The sequence below is a fragment of the Orcinus orca genome, chromosome 15, assembly GCF_937001465.1.
Source record: "Orcinus orca chromosome 15, mOrcOrc1.1, whole genome shotgun sequence".
In the NCBI taxonomy this organism is placed as follows: domain Eukaryota; kingdom Metazoa; phylum Chordata; class Mammalia; order Artiodactyla; family Delphinidae; genus Orcinus; species Orcinus orca.
Window position 1 is genome coordinate 22,601,068 of NC_064573.1, and position 18,792 is coordinate 22,619,859.

The following is an 18,792-nucleotide window of genomic DNA, read 5'->3' on the forward strand; positions in this document are numbered from 1 at the left end:
GAAGTTCCTTTAGCATTTGTTGTAGAGCTGGTTTGGTGGTGCTGAATTCTCTTAGCTTTTGCTTGTCTGTAAAGCCTTTGATTTCTCCATAGCTTTTGCTTGTCTGTAAAGCTTCTGATTTCTCCATCAAATCTGAATGAGATCCTTGCCGGCTAGTGTAATCTTGGTTGTAGGTTCTTCCCTTTCATCACTTTAAATATGTCATGCCACTCCCTTCTGGCTTGTAGAGTTTCTGCTGAGAAATCAGCTGTTAACCTTATGGGAGTCCCCTTGTATGTTATTTGTCGTTTTTCCCTTGCTGCTTTCAATAATTTTTCTTTGTCTTTAAATTTTGCCAATTTGATTACTATGTGTCTTGGTGTGTTTCTCCTTGGGTTTATCCTGTATGGGACTCTCTGCGGTTCCTGGACTTGGGTGGCTATTTCCTTTCCTATGTTAGGGAAGTTTTCGACTACAATCTCTTCAAATATTTTCTCGGGTCCTTTCTCTCTCTCTTCTCCTTCTGGGACCCCTATAATGCGAATGTTGTTGCATTTAATATTGTCCTAGAGGTCTCTTAGGCTGCCTTCATTTCTTTTCATTTTTTTTTTTTTTAAATTCTGCTCTGCAGCCATAAATTCCGCGATTCTGTCTTCCAGGTCACTTATCTGTTCTTTTGCCTCAGTTATTCTGCTATTGATTCCTTCTAGTGTTATTTTTCACTTCAGTTACTGTATTGTTCACCTCTGTTTGTTTGTTCTTTAATTCTTCTAGGTCTTTGTTAAACATTTCTTACATCTTCTCAATCTTTGCCTCCATTCTTTTTCTGAGGTCCTGGATCATCTTCACTATCATCATTCTGAATTCCTTTTCTGGAAGGTTGCCTAACTCAACTTCATTTAGTTGTTTTTCTGGGGTTTTATCTTGTTCCTTCATCTGGTACATAGACGAGATGAAAAGGCAGAGGGCTGTCTTTCTGTGAATGTGGTTTTAATTCCACAGGCTGCAGGATTGTCGTTCTTCTTGCTTCTGCTGTCTGCCCTCGCTAAAACTGGTTTTTAAACCTCTTTATTGGAGTATAATTGCTTTACAATGGTGTGTTAGTTTCTGCTGTATAGCAAAGTGAATCAGCTATACATATACATACATCCCCATATCTCCTCCCTCTTGTGTCTCCCTCCTACTCTCCCTATCCCACCCCTCTAGGTGGTCACAAAGCACCGAGCTGATCTCCCTGTACTACGCAGCTGCTTCCCACTAGCTATCTATTTTACATTTGGTAGTGTACATATGTCCATGCTACTCTCTCACTTCGTCTCAGCTTACCCTTCCCCCTCCCCGTGTCCTCAAGTCCATTCTCTATGTCTGTGTCTTTATTCCTGTCCTGCCCCTAGGTTCTTGAGAACCATTTTTTTTTGATTCCATATATATGTGTTAGCATACGGTATTTGTTTTTCTCTTTCTGACTTACTTCACTCTGTATGACAGTCTCTAGGTCCATCCACCTCACTACAAATAACTCAAACTACTACAATTTTAACTCTGAAAATGTGTTGAATGTATTCATTTGAACTTCAATAAATGATTTTAAATAATTGGGCAAAAGAGAGCCACTACTAGGTTTGGTTTGCAAATATCGTTGATCAAGTATTTCTAATTTTTGTTTGAATACAGTTATTGCATAGAGCCTACATACATGCAAATTATTTGATTTTCCTTTTTTAAATAACAGGTATTTATGGGGTACATAAGAATCACTGTAGGCACACACAGCAGTAAACAAGGCAGCTATTGTCCTATTTTCATGGAGGTGCAGAGGCAGACAAGTAATCAAATAAATGAACAAGGTAACTCAGGTAATGATAAACACGGTGAAGAAAATAAAACAAGGTATGGGACAGAAGATGAGTGGAAAGGTACTTCAGACTAGACCAGGGGCACATCCTATCCGAAAAAGTCAGACCTGAAAGACCATGTATCTATGTGGAGACTGTGAATGAACAGCTCAAGAGGAAAGCAAATGCAAAAGCCCTAGAGCAGAAAGGGGTCTGACATAAGGGGGGAATAAAGGCCAGTGCCATTTATTAGAGATTGAAAGTTTTCTATGATAAACCAATTATTTATCTGCATCTCACTGTGCCATTTATGAACTCTGGCTGACCTAGAATTTTCAACAATATAAAAAGATACTCAGAATGACAAAAAAAATACATTTCTTCAAACCTCCCAAAAGATGTTAAAATGAAGTATGATTAATGCTTAAAATATATTAAAAACAAAAATCCTGTAAAGTCTATGTATCTAATTGCTTTTCAAAATGTTGTCAAGGAAAAAAGTACTTTCCAATGAAGTATTAATAAAAGAGACCACATGAAAACTGGGTGATTCAAAAACTTAATAATTCAAATGTTTTGCCATACAGAACAACCAACTAACCACAAACATTCCTTTAAATATTTTTATTATCATGAGAACATGAAAACTAGCGATATACTGAAGTGCCTTCTTAAAAAGCTAGTTTTGAAATATTTATGAAGCTGTTCCTTATAGTAAAATTCTTTATTAAAGGCATCACATTATGCTATGGACAAGAAGCTTCAGCCAACATAACAGGCAGGTATACTGGTTGAAGCTAAAACTAAAGAGGTTGTTTAAGACAAGATAACAATTACCCAATGTTTTGGCAGCAATAAACAGTAACAGCACTTTAATAAGGTCTTTAACAATCAGCCCAAACAGTCAATTTTGTTACAAATAATATCCTGAAGTCACGAATGTTTTCAACGCTGGTTAAAAAAATGAGATCCAAGTACATGCATTTCCTAGTTCATACTGAAGAATACTATTTACAAGTAAAGTTCCATGGCAAGCAATCTTTTTTCCAAGAGAGTCAATTGAGGGGGAAAAGGGGACCTGTATAATCTCCATGTTTAAATAAGAAAAATAACTTTTATCATTATAAATTGCAACATCTGCAACTACACTTAAACATTATGTTATTATTTCCAGTCACCAAAGGGGTTTTTGTTTGCCTAATATTTCAGACAGCATACAACAATGGTGGTTACATAAAGCTGCATTTGGCAAGCTCTGAGTATAAAAGGAAAGTGACATCAGAGTTGCACCACGGACCAGGGATGAAAAATGACCGTCTAATTAAAAGGATTATTAAGGCCCAGGAAAGCAGGAGGAAGGGGGTTACTATCTGTGAGGAGAGACAGGGCTAGAGGTAACCTAATAGGTAATCCAGAGAAGTTAGTGGTGCTGGGATACAAAATACCATGTGAAAACCTTTTCTAAAGGTTTAGAAATGGTTCTAAAGGTTTAGAGTCCACTCTAAATTTGTTATAAAACGAGGAGGGAACATTCTTATTTTTAAAACAGGAGAAGGTAACAGGAAACACTCATTAAGCCTTTCTAGATCTCTCTGTGCTCTTTCGCTCCAAGGACCAAATGCCACATAAGTGACAAGTCTACAGCCTCTCAAAACTAGTATCAACAGCAAGACAGAATTTACTCATTTCCAAGAGAGCTTTCTTAACGTCCCAACTCACTTGAAAGGGAGTGGGATTGTTATGTGCTTGCTGATGTTGCTATTTTTAGTTTCTTGTTCCTTAAGTTAGTGAGGTTGAACTGGTCCCATGAAGTCTATGGGCTGCTTGCTCATCACTGACCAGAGGAAAGGTTTTGAAAGACGAGTTAAGAACATGAATTTTTTTTAATATAAAAACTCAGCTAAATATTTTTTGTAATGAGAAAACGTATTACAAAGCACAGCTTTACCAAAAAATTGTTATTCAATTATAATAGAAAGTGTAAGTCTCCAAGGCATTATCTTTAATTTCTGAAACAAGAGTCATTCAAGAAAAAGTTAGAAATTTGCTTGAAGCACCTAAATGACTCATTATGAATTATTCCTTTTATTATTTATATCTGAATGAGATGTCCTATGAGAATCTTTCATGAAAATATAAAGGTACTCTCTTAAATGGTAGTTAGTTCCAAAGTACTAGAACACAACCTGAATTTGAAAATCTGTGAATTCTGTATTCATTTATCAGTGACCAAAACAATCTCAAAGACGCTGAGGAAACTCTTCACTTTAATTTGCAATCAATATTTAATTTAATGAATATATCTCAGCTTTACAAAAAAGCAAGAGTGTTAGTCCATAAAAAGAAATGATTAAAAATGAAATGATTAACTTTTTCCAAAAATATTTTTCAACTTAGTTATCAAAGCCTAGAAATCACCAAGTATATGTCCTGTCTGAAATCTTTTATACCAAGGTAAAGACCAATACTAACTTTTTTTCACTTTCAACAATTTATATTACTTATATTTCCTAAGACATACATGCAATTATATTCAAAAACACTTTATCAAAACAGATATACTATATATTATTGATGATTTTTAATTATTAAAAATATTTTACGTATTCAGATATGCACATTTCCCATCTATACAGTCCTAAGTCAGTGGTAGAATATTTTAGCATTTCTTAATCAAACCTTAAAGGGCTGCATTAACCATACACCTAATACAAAATATTTTTACTTTGGTTTCCTTTTCTATTTATTCATGAAACAAGGATAGCAGATCTTGTAAACTACTAGCTAGGATTTACAAAGCACTAGATAACAGGGGACACGAGGGATTAGGGAATGCTTCTTCACAACTGTGGTGTGACTTTAAAAAGAGGTCACCACACTTAAGAGGGTAGGGGTGTGAGGTATGGGCATCAAGATGGCACCAATGATTCTCACCTCCTGACATTCACATTTTTGTATAGTCCCCTCTCTACAAAATAGGATCTTACAAAAATGAAGATGTGATTTATGAGGTTAAGTCTTAAAAGACCCCGAGGTTCTGTCTTGCTTTCTCTTGATCCCTCAACTTTGGAGGAAGCAAGCTGCCATGTGAAGACACTCAAGAAACTCTGCAGAGAGGTCCATGCAGAAAGGAACTGGAGCTTCCTGCCCACAATACCACTAACTTGCCAGATAGGTGCTAAGCCACCCTGAAAGTGAATTCTCCAACCCCAGAAAAGCTTTCAGATGGTAGCAGCCTGAGCCAACAACTTGACTGCAAGCTCAAGAGACTATGAGCCAGAGCAAACAACAGACAACTAATACAGAGTATATAACATATCTGGCAGAGAACACCATGCACAAAAAAAGTACAGAGGGATGATATAGTCAAGCAAGCTTGGGTAAGCAGTTCAGGATGGTTAAAGTATGAAGAGATGAACCTAGAGAAGTATGCAGGGTCCCGGATCAGAGATTCTTTTCTGCCCAGCTAAGGAATTTGGACTTTATCCTATAGGCTAAGCAATAAGTAGGGAAGTCAGTGCAAGTTCTTCAACAGAGAAATAACATAACTAGATTCAAATTTTAAAAGAAATACTGAGTAGCAGTAGAGATTAAATGGTAGGGAGGAGGGCACTATGACTGGAAGCTGTCCCATTAGGAAGGCCAGTCAGCATATTCTCTTACCAGTGCAAGAGGAGAAATGAAGAACAGCTGTGAGGTAGAACTCTTCTGGGGCCCATCCATATTCACAGTCAGAGAGTTCACAGCCAGCTGGGCTCCAACAAGCTGACTCCATTAATGGTACAGGCGCAGAGCTGACCCCTCCCGCAACCACGTGGACAAAGACCTTTCAGTATCATCCTCGCCATTAAGTCACTTCCCGTTCTACTCAAAAACAGAGGCTTTAATGCCAGTGCAGGGTCCTACAGATGCATATCCTCAAAACTAGTGAATGCTATTCCCTAACCACCAGGAGCTGTTAGGCCTCAACATGAGTTCTACCATGAGAATGAAGTAAATCCATCAAGAGGCCAAAGCAACTGCTGAATCCAAAACGGAGTCCAAATAACTAGCTAAATGCCACCATTCCCAACCCCACTTCACTATTCATCCATGGTAGATCTTTTTTCAGAGCCCTGATTATCCCTACTCCTGTGGACCACCTTCTGCCAAGCCATATGAACACTGAGAACCACACCCCCCAATTTGCCAGGGGTCACTACTGATTGTCAATGATGCTGCCTTGAAGCCAGCAAAATTCTCATTCTTAAGACTCCAGATTTCCCCCTTTTATCACAATATGCTTATTAACATGAATTAAGATTCTGATACAATGATTTCATTTATATAATTTCAAAAAGCAGTAAAACCAAACTACTGGATTGTTTAGGGATGCATTCATCATTTTCAAAGAGCAAAAAAATTAAATCCATAAAAAGCAGGATAGTGGTTATCTCTGCAGGAGGAGATGAAAAGTTTTTGACTGAGACAAAATGCACGGGGAGGGAAAATTTCTGAGGGTGCTGCAATGTTTTAATTTTCAGTCTGGGTGTTGGTTACACACGTGTTGGCTTTAATGTTATTCATCAGACTGTATGTATACTGGTTTTATGTACGTTCTGTTTATTACATTTCTTAATAAAAATGTTTATAGAAAGGCAAGACCCCTTGACCCACAAAAAATGTTTAAAATCACAAAAATATGCAAATAACATACAGAAAATCCACTTAAGAGGATAATTTAACTAGTAATATGTATGATTGAAAAATATGTTTAAAAATGTAAACATGTAACTAGTAAATATGTATCGTTAAAAAATATTTCTGTCCCACCAGCAGCATTTTTCTCCTTATCAAAACAAATATTTGCCTCCTAAATCAGTAAAAGTTAATTGAAGTATCACATCTACTGCTGGTGAGCGTGATAAAATTGGTTCTCATACTCTGATGTGATCACTAAAGCAATGTGGCCTTTTGATCCAGAAATTCTTCAAATTCCCGAAACTGAAATATGAGAAGAATTATAAGCATAAAGGTCTTACCCTCAATGTTATTTTTCTTTAACAGCTAGAAGAAAAGTTAGAACCAACATAAATAATAAATAGCAGAACACTGTTTAAGAAAATTATTTATCTATTTGAGGAACTATATGTTACTCTTTAAATTGACCATTATGGTTACTGTAGTTATATTTTTTAAAAATCTTCAATGGAAATATATACTGAAATATTTATGTATCAAATGATTATATAGTATTTCCATCAAAATAATAGGTAAGGATATGAAAAGTAGGTGAGGGTATAAATGAAACAAGATTGGCCATTAGTTGATAATAGCTGAAACTGAGGAATGAGTACAATTTTCTATACTTGTATTTGGTACATGTTGAAATTCTCCATAATAAAATTTTTGTAAAACTAGGGGGAAAATTAAGGTGATGAACTGAAATTATATAGCTGCATCTTTCTAAGCTAAGAAAAACAGATAGGATAGGATGGAGGGAAGAAAAGCAAATCAAAATCCACTGTTTATGTTAAGAAGCCTTCAATATTTTCTTTTATTTCCAAACTTTCTGTTTTATTACTTCTATAGTTTACTTAGCTATTTCATCTAATCTTTTGAACATAATTTAGTGCAAATAGTTTCTAAATTGCAGTTAACCAGAGATTCCTGAATCTATCTTCTAAGACAGATACGGTGAATTATTTTTCTGTTCACCATCTACTTCAGATTCTTCCTGGCTTTTTAAGCTACAGTTTTACAGCTGTTCTATTTTGAAACCTAGTTTCTTCTACTGCATATTTATGTATTACATGCATCTTAAAACCGGTATTTTGGTACTTTATATTTTAGCCGAAAATGCAGTTCTTGTCTTTTCTTTCAGAGACAGTTAAAAAAAATCAAATATGGACAGTTTATGTGTGCTTATATTGGTTACTCATAAACTGTTGATTAACTAATGCCATAATGAGTATTGTACTTATCTGAAAAGTTAAGTTACTCTGCAGTTATATTAAAATCTCTCTGTGTGTATGTGTTTCAATTGCCATAAAGAAAAGCTAAATGTAGGGAATTAATTTTGAAATACACTTACCAGGATGGTTAGAAATGGGAGGCTGGAATGCAAGCTCATTGTGAACTGGCGGCCCTAAAGAAAAGACAATAAAAATCCCATTTTCATTTATTAAAAGTTTTCCAATGCTGAAACTTTTAATAAACCTTAAATATAACTATCATACCTTAGGAATTGTTTAGATCAAGCTTATGCAATGTCTAAGAATGTAAAAGCTTAGTTTACTTTATAATTATAATAAGCAAGTACTCTTGAATTACTTTTGTAGCTATTTAATAGCCAACATTTTAGAGCTGTATACCAACTGTTAAACAATTTACAATAGTTGTACATGCAAAATTTAATGTAATTATAAATTATCCATGTAATACAGTACAATTCATAATGTAATATATAATAATAATTCAAATTGTGAGGTCCATTTTAAAACAAGTGTTTATCGTTTATTAAATTAAGAATATTTACAAAATGGCACAGTAGCTAACATAACTGAGAGATTATTATGTGTTAAGACATTGTGCTAAACACCTCACATGAATTATTACATTTACTTCTTACAACATCCCTGAGACAGATACTATTACTACCCTTAAGTCTTAGGGAGGTTAAATAATTTGCCAGTGGTCACACAGCCAGTTAAGGGTCCAAACTCACCACCCGTAACAACTATGCTGGCCCAGGCAGCCATTAAAAACTACATTCTCTTAAGACATGGAAAAATAGTAACATAACTGTAAAAAAGCAGGGTACAACAACATAGTCACAGTCTGATTTCCTTCTCCCCCCAAATTTATATATATACCCGACTATATGACTGGAAGGAAAAATGTGACAAAATATTAGAAGTAGATATCTCTGGGTAGTAGGATTCTGGATAATTTTTATTTTCTTATTTACTCCTCTGTGTATTTTCCAAGTTTTCTTTGGTATTATTAATCTTATAATGGAGGAAAAGGGATTTAATATATATGAAAGATTTATACTCTTGATTTTACTAGGCCAAATGAACAATGTTCCTGTTCTGCCTGAAACTACAAGCTATGGGTATCAGTAGGGTATCCCTCCCAATCAAGCCTGCACAGAGTAGAGGAATGACAGATTCAACATCTGAGTGTCTATGGTATGCTGCACTCTGTGGTGAGAGAAACCTTGAGATCTTGACACTCAAGGAGTTTCAATACACTTAGGGTGGATATACAGGTACACATGAGATCTAACAACATACACAAAACAAACAAACAAATGAATGGCAATCAATGTGGTGTTAATGAAATATCAGCAACAAAGAAATAAAAGTATTCTGTAAATATCAATCCTCTAAAACAAAGGTATGATAACATAACTATGAAAAATAAAACTGTTTACCAAAAATACTGAAAAGCACTAATCATTTAATGAAACCAAATTTTAAGATGACTAAAAGATGTAAAAACATTTTTAAAAAAATAGAAAGAAAACAAAGTTCTCAAAAAGAAAAGGCCCTTACAACAAAAACAAGAGCTTACAGTAATGTCCGGGATGGGGCGGCATAGGCGGGTGGTGCTGAAGATGGCCGTTTTGATGGTGAGGCAAATTAGGTGTGTATGGTGCAGTTCTACTTCCAGTCCAGGTGGTAGTGCTGTCTAAAAATTAAGGCCCACATGGATTAATTTGCTTTTATAAACTCTGCCTATTTTTTCTCAACTACTTAGAAGATTTTAAAAAGCATATACATACTATGATGGTAAGTAGCTGGCTGACCAGTAAATCCATTCTGCTGCTGTCCTGGCTGAGGCCCTGAAGCTATCTGCAACAATCCTTCACTATGGCTGCCTGCCAGTATACTAGCAGGCTGACCTAGAGGAACAAGAAGACATTAATATGGTACATTTATAGAGGCAATCCTATGGTTTTATACAGTAAATGAAGGATCAATTATATCTGATGGTCACAATTACAAAGATGAGCAAAAAGCAGAATTCACCCATGGCCTATATAATAAAAAAACCCTAGAGTCATCTATAAAGGCAAACCTTAACTTGAAGAAGTTCAAAATTATTCTATCTTTAAGTAATATCTAGCTAATTTTATTGGCCCATTTCTTCACAAATATTCTTCAAATGCCAGCAAAACCCCACTATAGGTCTAGCCTATCATAATAACTTCTTCAGAAGCACACTAGCTCACTCCCAGCCACTCCATCTAGCTCTGGACCTTTCTGACTAGGACTCCAAAAGTCCAGGCTCAAGAAAATGTTGGAAAGTTCATTATTATCAGCACTGGTACTGGTAATGGCAGAATGCTAGAGGGTGATCAAAGAAAAGGAGAGCAGGCAAATATTTTAAATGGAATGTGATGGGTAAGGTGAGAAGGTTAAAAAAAAAAAAAAAAGGTAAGCTCCACTGTCCAATCAACACAGCATCTGCTAGTTAAAACAAAACAAAACAAAAAATCAGTCTATTTTGAAATTTTTTCATGTGCTTTTAAAAATCAAGAATTGCCTCTAAGAACACTACCATACTCCTGGATTCACAAGAAATTAGTTGCTCTCTCTGTATGTAATATACCAGGAGAACTATTCTATTCAAAACCATTCTAAGAAATTGCTTACATTTTTAAGGCTTTATTTTTTGTACAGAAAAAGCTTAATTTCTTCAAGCAAGAATTAATTAAGTCAACTGTGCATCTCACTTGGAAAGCAATGAAATTCCATAATTGTTATTTGTTACTGTCATTACCTCAATCTTTTCTCATCTATGTGGGAGTATAATCAGATAGAAGAGAGTAAATGACACCATTGCTCGAATATGCAATGAACAGCTCAAAGTATGAAGAAAAAGGAACATCTTTCTCCTCTCTACAACTCACATTTCCTTAAGGCTAAGATTATAAAATTGAAAGCTAAAGAGACTACTTCAATACTCTCTATTTTTTTAAAGAGGATGTTTTCAGCTACCTCCCATCCTATTCATCCCCCTCAGATTTTTCCATCTTTAAAGTTAATTAAATTTTTACTCTTGCTTTTTAACGACTGTACATGGTGCATACTCTTAGTTATCTTACAAAAACTGTCACTTGCAGAAGAAATTAAATTATTTTAATTTACTACAGATATTTAGAAAGAAACCCTGAAGATACTCAGGTACCAAATGAACATAAAGCCCACTGCAGTTATCTGTACTGAGTATTTCCATTACACAATTCCAAGTACATAAAATGAAATTAAACAACTAAATCAGCTCACATAGTCTTCCAATTCCCCTATTTTAGTCCAATTTCTTTTCTTTCTTCTAATTTTATCAATACACTTTCTGAGATCTAAGGAACCATTCTGCAACAAATTCTAAAACTTATGGTAATCATTACTCATTGCGAAAATATATCCAAAAAACACCAAGACAAAATTATCCACATTTCATTCATATCACTTTATTTGAATAGGACTCAGCCCCAGGGAACGTAACAGTTAAAATGAAGTCACTTTAGCAAGCATCAACAAAGGCATGCAAATTCAACCTCCAGGTAGTATCAACAGAGGTTAAGTGGCACTAATCTATGCTCAAGAAGCTGTAACGTACCTTCTTTTATTCTCCTTCCCTACCCACTCTGTTTGTCAACTATATTCCCAAATTAGTGAATAAAGAGTAGACAGATAACAGAAGCACCAAGTGGTTAAAGATTCAGGTTCCCAAGTTTGTGTTTAACCTATATGGCCCACTTGGAATATGCTGTCTATAGTGAGACTGTCATCTCATGTAGCAAATCCAAAAGATATTGTGTGAAGAGGTAAAATGAATTAAAGAGGGGGAAATTTGGTATACTTTATTTGAAACTCAATTGTAGAAATCAGTCCTACAGAAATCAGTCCTTTGATCTTATTCCAAAGATCAACTTTCTATGTTGAATCTGATCTGATATTAAACAGAATAATGCTTCCTTTGATAGCAACTAACAAGTATCAGTCCAGATCTATCAACAATTCACTGCTGATGTGGGCTTAGATACAATCTCCTTAGCAAGCAGGTACAAATAATACAATACAAATGGGAAGACCCTGTTCTGTGATTAATTTAAAAACAAAAAGAAGGCCACTCAACTTGCCAAGTTGAAAACTGTCCAACCTTTGGTAGCTATGCAAATAAGGTCATTATTTCCTTGACCAGGCCCCAAGAAAATCTGGACCTAATAGCACTCTGCCTCCATGACATGGCAGAGAAGGTGAGCACCTCTTTAATGGGAAGAATCTTTTGAAAACAGACTTGTTAGAAAAAAAATAAAATAAAGTTAGATACACAGAATTTAGCTTTATTTCAAAGTTGACTAAAATACTTAACATCTATCTTGAGGGTTATATGTTTGTTACTAACAAATTTGTCAAGATTCCTTTTTCTAAGTTTGCACAACTGGAGACTGAGATGACTATTATAAAGTAATATTCTGCCAGATACAGCAAAATAAAAATACTGATTAGAGGAAAGCTTGCAATTCCATTAACAAAGATTTTTATAAACCTCTTGGTTCAAAACTACTTGTTGGTAACTTAAATATTTCTCTAAAATAGATCTGAAAGCTTAAGAGACTTCTTACTTCTGCGTGTAATAAAGTACAAATTACACCATTAATTTAAATCATTACTTAAATTCCAAGTGACTATACATCAACATAAGAACATTTAAATAAATTACAAACACCATTTTTTTCCAGGACAACTCAAAAACCTATTTAATGCTTGTTTACCTATGAAAGATACTCTGTTGGAGGTTTCCTCCAAGTGGTTACCTATAAATATTTAATGGTTAGGAAAATTCATCTTGCTGACTACATCTGACTCTACAACTCACTTGTGGAAGCCACAGGAATGTTGGGAAAGTTGGTGGTGCTGGTAGCGTTAGACTCAGATGGGGCTAAGAGAGCTGGGGTGCTGTAGGTCTCCGTCGATGCACGATTACTTGGTGGATGCTGGATGGTTTGAATTGAATGCCCTTCAGTGGATAATGATGGCTGTCCCTCAAAGTCATGAACATATTCATCCTTCACCAACATACTAGGTGGAGCTATACAGAAAAGCAAACATATTTTAAAATCTTATAAGCTTCTATTCCCAGAAAAAAAAAATCTTATAACTAATATAACAACACCTTAAATCAACTATAGTGTGTATCAGTCTAACTCAGAATTTTCTAGTACTATTTTTAAAGCATACTATTCTATCAGCAAAAGCTATTTATTTAGAGGTAGTGGCATCAGATCAATCTGACTGACTCCTTGAAATCTGAAGGTAGACCATATTCCAACAACCTCCAGCAATAGTCCTAAAGAGGTATTTTTAGTTTCTTGATTAATAATCTAAAAGTAATCATCACCTTAAATACATAGAATAAAGTAGACAAAAAATCAAGTGGCTGGGGAAAATATTTACCTAGTTAAGACGACCGAATTGAGATCAAGTAATTACTTTTTTTAATCTTTTTGCTAATTTCACGGTGTAAAAATATGAGTGGGATCTGACAGCTATCCAATTCCAGATCTAGTATTACTGTTTAGTAACATATTCTTTGAAAGTGAAGTATACTGAATGTCCCCTAAAAGATCAGAATGAGCAGAAAAATCCCAAATGGTAAGTCAAACTGAAATTTCCTTCTAGAAACCCAATCCAAATAATGATGTTTGATAAATATGTAGTGTGAAAAAACTCGATAAACAACATCTTTCGCCTACGTGGTTACACCTTAATAGCAAAGCTAGGCTCTAGCTGATATAACACCTTTTCTTGAACAAACCAGGGAATAATTAGTTGGCTTTGTTGTGAGGAAAAAAAGGAAAATTGAAGCTGCACTTACAATAATCAATGCTTCTCTTGCCCAGAACCTCCCCATTTCTTTTTAGGCTACAGTTTTGGGGTTTGCTTTTTATCTTTAGCAAACAACGCTTTACTGCATCTGAACTAACACTACCCTAGAATTTTATAATCCGTTGAACTCTAACACTAGGTTCTTTTCTTAGAGCAGTTAACAGTCCACAAAAAGACATTCTCTTTTCCATTGAGAATCAGCATATAATGCTCCTTATCTTTCTCTATGTCAATCTTTGAAAAAATCCATTACACATAAATACTAACTAGTTACACAGCTACTTTTTTATTAAACTGAGAATATTTCAAAGAGGTAATAATAATCTATTGTTCAGACTTCCACATACAATCTCTTAAAGGGCTTTCTCATGCATCAAAAGTAATGAAGACGCTGATATTTTTAAGACCCATAAATCCCACTACAAAGAGTTTCTCTTTAGAAAATTCTATGGAAACAAAGAGATAACCAAAAGGAGCTTAACATATCATTATATGTCAGTAAAAAAAGTGGATCTAACCACTCACCACTAATGTTGGCCAAATTATAAAAATGCAAAGAAAAAATCATTTGAGACATAAAGCGGGTATGACTGTATTTATTCAGTTTCTTAAAAATCATACTCTTCAACAAAGTCCTATGATTTTCTGCACATAGATCCTGACATCTCTATTAAATTCTTGGAAATTTTAGGGTTCTTTGCTGTTTATAGCGACTGGGATCTTTTGACCAAGATATCGGTATTGCTAGTACATAAGGAGAAAGTTACTCATTTGAGGATATAGCTGGTCAACTTGATACTCATTATTTCTGCTTTTCAGTTGACACTTTGGCTTAATGGGCAATCATAACAACTGAATTCTGGGCATTCCCTGGTGGTCCAGTGGTTAGGAGTCGGTGCTTTCACTGCTGTGGCCCGGGTTCAATCAATCCCTGGTCGGGAACTAAGATCCCACAAGCCACATGACGCAGCACACCCCTCAAAAAAAAAAGAAAGAAAGATTTGAAAATAACAACTGAATTCTGCTTTTAAACAGTTATGCCTCATAACTTTTTCTTGCCTAATATGTTGGTTAAACCTTCCCAAGTGTAAGTTTGGGACTTCTACCAGTCTACAGGTCTCTTTAATCAAATAACTTAAAACATAAGTTTCTTAGGTAAAACTGGGTATCAACAAGGATAGATGTCTGCAATATACTTTTGCCAAGAGAAAAAAGGTAGGTTATAAAACACTACTGTACACTATGATCATACTCATGTTTAAAAAATCCTATAAGTGAAAAAGCAAGGTCCAGTACAGTGCACAATACGCTTTTTGTGTAAGAAAGAAGGGAAATAATACATGTATTTTTGCACAAAGAAACCCTGGAAGGAAACACCAGAAACTAAAAAAAGTGATTACCTGAGGTAGGGGGGAATGGGGACAGGGGTGGGAGCACTTCTTTTCACTGTATACCTTTTTATAGTATTTTGATTTATGGACCATGTATTGCCTATTCAAAAAAATAAGATTGAAAAAAACATATAGTATATATTTTTAAAGTCCAGGAAACAGACACCAAACTGTTAAGTATTTCTCTTTATGGACTAGCATTCAACAAATTAATTCACTGAAAAAATATTTATTGAGCACCTATGTTCCAGGTACTGTTCTAGCACTTGGGATACAACAGTAAACAAAAGAAAGATCACTGCCCTCACAGAGCTTACAGTCTTTTATGATATTTTTCTATTGTTTAAATATCTAATAGTGAGCACACATTACTCCAGCCCCTCCTAGCTGTCTAATCTTGGGCAAGTTCCTTGACCTCTCCAGGCACCAGTCTCTACATCTGATAAAATGTAAATAATGCCATCTACCATGTAGGAGTATTATGAGAATGATGAGACAATATTTGTAAATTATTTTGACACAAAATAAATACTTAGAAAGTGTTAGCTATTATGATTTAACCATACCCTTAGAGCGGACATACCTGTATATAGAGATTGTAAAATGTTCTGTGAGGAGTAAAGAACACATAGCAGACAGAAAAGCTGAAGACACTGAGCTCATCCTAGGTCTCTGTTCTTTATTACCACCAGCAAGCAGGTCACAGCTTGTCTGATGGTACTGTCACTGTCTTATTTACCTTTTCTTTCCTCCACTAGACTATGAGCTCCCTCAAGGGGAAAAAACATACCTTATTTATCTTATCGTCCCTGGAACCTAACACAGTACCAGGCAATACATGCTCATTAAATATTTGTTAAAATCAACACACAAGTCAATGTGGTCATGGAAAGTTTCACGAGAGAGATGAGACAGGCTGGAAATGATTACCACCAAGATCCCAACTCAAAAGTGAAGGAATTTGCTTAACTTTTAACTACCTGGCCTTATATTATTTCTTTGTCCAAATCTAAAAGGCCCTGTGAGAAACACCTGTTGTTTTCTAAGGAAAGAAGTCACTGAAGCCAGCCTTTACATAGCCACCACTAGGGGGATCCATAAGGCTGAATATAGGGCTAGAGCAACTAAAAGGGGCTATCAACCCACACAAGCCCATCAATAACAGGTACTCCTAACAGCAGAATTTTCGGACAGGAAGCAGTGTAATGAGTCTTCAGAATCAGATCTCCTCACAACCACGCCCCTAGTTATCACTACAGCTGCCCAACCCCTAACACCCACTGAGCTAAAAGCTTTCATTCTCCAAAAACACAGATGAAGAATGGTGAAAATCTGAAGGGTGTTTACTTTCAAAAAGAGGTGATATGATATCAACGTCTGTGTGGTGAAGAGACTGGGTTTTACCCAATCAATCTTAAAGCTACCCTTCTCAGACTACCACAACAGCTTCCCTTATCAGCCCATTGTTCTCAGAAACCAACTAACCCTTAACAAGTATGAAAAGGCACTAGAGTCTTCCTTTATTATTACTGACATGGAAGAGAAGTGGAGAATAAAAACAAGTAGACTTCCATGCTCTTCCTAAATTTTAATGTCAGATATTTCTGGCCCATCTCTTAAGATTCTGCAACAAAAGAGGTGCTGAGCCACTAATTTGCCTTCAAAACAATGGCACACCTTACTAAGATGACAGTGGCTCTTTTATCAGAATTTCTCTGCAAATTAATTAGTTCTTACAGAAATTTCAGTTCATTAACATGTTCCAAGAAACAGAGCTAAAGTTTTAAGAGACCTCTGTTCTCAAATATTACACACAAAAAACACCTCCCATATGTTACATTTCCCCACCTCAAAACACTCTTTCCTTTTAAAAATAGAATTAGAACATCTGTGATTGGCAGATACTTTAAAGTAGCCTTGTTTTAGTTACTCAAAATGTAACAAGACAAAAAAATTAATATAGTACACAGTTTTAAGTCCTTCATAAAATTACCATTCATAAAAATAAGTTAGGCTGAAATGAAGAAAAATGACAATTTTGGTGTTTTTAAACTATATTACACATGATTCTAAATTATCAGAGGTTATTTATATCCATTTAAATTAAAATAAATACTTTGAGGATTTTCAAAACAATAAAAAAATAAACTGGCTCTGTGAGATTTTCTTCCAAAATAGCCAGTTTTTACCAATTCAAAATCTATTCTTCTTTTGTATGTTTTATGTTCCCCTATCATATTTTTTAGACTACTTTCGGTCATAAACAGCAGTTCAAAGCCAAAGAGCCAACAGCCTATTTAAATCCAGTTTTAAATGCTGATGAATGCCCCCCCCAAATCTACATTTCCAAAGCAGTAAGTTTTTTTCTTGTCAATGTTACCAGCGCCCACACAAACTAGTTCTGGGTCAATAAAGAATAAAGAGGATGGGGTAAAAGAAAAGAGAAAGTTACAAGAAACGAATTACCTACCATTACTCTGCAGTGTTAATCCTGAGAGATCTTAAATTTTTAAAGGGGAAAAGAAAATAAAACATTAATCATTAGCATGAAAATAGTTTCCATTATATTTAAAATAACATAACGTAAATTTAAGCCAGGGATTCAAAAATTCCATGAACAATTTCAATTCAAGAATAGTAGTATAAATGCTATCTAACAATGCATAAATGCTTTCCATCTTATTTTTCAAAAACAATGTTCTAAGTGGACAAAATATCAACTATGCATACTTAGTTTTAGCAGTCAAAATACAAGTTTGTTCTGAATTCAAATTTAAATATTTGTATTTCATTAAAAAATGTCTGATTCTTTAACCTTAGTTGAAGTCCTGGGCTATCTCCAAATCTGTAATTTAACTGAGAAAAATTAAAACACTATTGAGATCCTTTCCCTTTGTGCTTCTAAGCATAAAAGCAAAGTCTACTTACCAATTCCAGGTGATACAACTCGTTCATAGTGATATGGATTCACACAGACACTATCACATTTTAAGTCAAATGCATACTGACAATATTTAACATGTTTTAATTCGTTTTTGTGAAGATCAGGCCACCTCCAGAGACGGGCATAGATCACATGAGGAAATCCTTTCCGACCAGCCACCTAAGAAAAATAAATGAACATTTATTGAGCATCAGTTATACAGCACATGTTATACAAGGCACTTCATATGTTCTCATTTAATCCTTACAGTCCTACAGAGTCAGTATTATAATCCCCATTTCTTAAATGAGAAAAACTAAAGCTCAAAATAACTTACTTGGCTGTGGTCACAAAGCAATAAACTTAGGTATGATTTCAAGGCTTATGCTCAGGTTTTAAAAATGCAAAAAAAAGTACGAGTTTGAAGAAGAAACCGTGCCTAAAATCTAGAAATAAAAATTTAAAATCTAACAATATAAGCTTTCTATATGTTTCTTTAAAACTATTAAATACAGGAGGTGTATTATGTAGTTCTATATGAAAAATCTGATCAGTGAAAATAAAAGGTAAAGAAAATTTGTAAATGTAAGTTTTTAACCCCACAAGTGTTAAAAGTATGCTTGAATTCTTCTGGATTGTTTTTCATATGAAAAGTACCAAACATACAATATCAGATTTCTAAATTATAAAAGAACTGAGTATAACTCAGTTTTTTAAATGTGCATATAATACCAAAAAAAAAAAAAAGGATGAATACCAAGTTACTAAAGATGTGGCTTTTC

General features: G+C 34.8%; 1 protein-coding gene across 3 annotated transcripts in view; it reads right to left on the reverse strand.

Annotated features, from left to right (window-relative positions):
- SMAD4 (SMAD family member 4) overlaps positions 1-18,792 on the reverse strand; it is a 60,205-nt gene that overhangs the window by 22,673 nt on the left and 18,740 nt on the right. For all 3 annotated transcript variants that reach the window (XR_004481429.2, XM_004266108.4, XM_033421432.2), the window contains exons 3-8: positions 18,016-18,190; positions 17,558-17,587; positions 12,687-12,899; positions 9,583-9,702; positions 9,372-9,488; positions 7,888-7,941 (exon numbers count right to left, since the gene is read on the reverse strand). Coding sequence is in view for 2 of the 3 variants with exons in the window: in XM_004266108.4 (XP_004266156.1) it covers positions 7,888-7,941; positions 9,372-9,488; positions 9,583-9,702; positions 12,687-12,899; positions 17,558-17,587; positions 18,016-18,190 (709 nt within the window). In the remaining variant the exon portion in view is untranslated. The remainder of the gene's footprint in view (positions 1-7,887; positions 7,942-9,371; positions 9,489-9,582; positions 9,703-12,686; positions 12,900-17,557; positions 17,588-18,015; positions 18,191-18,792) is intronic.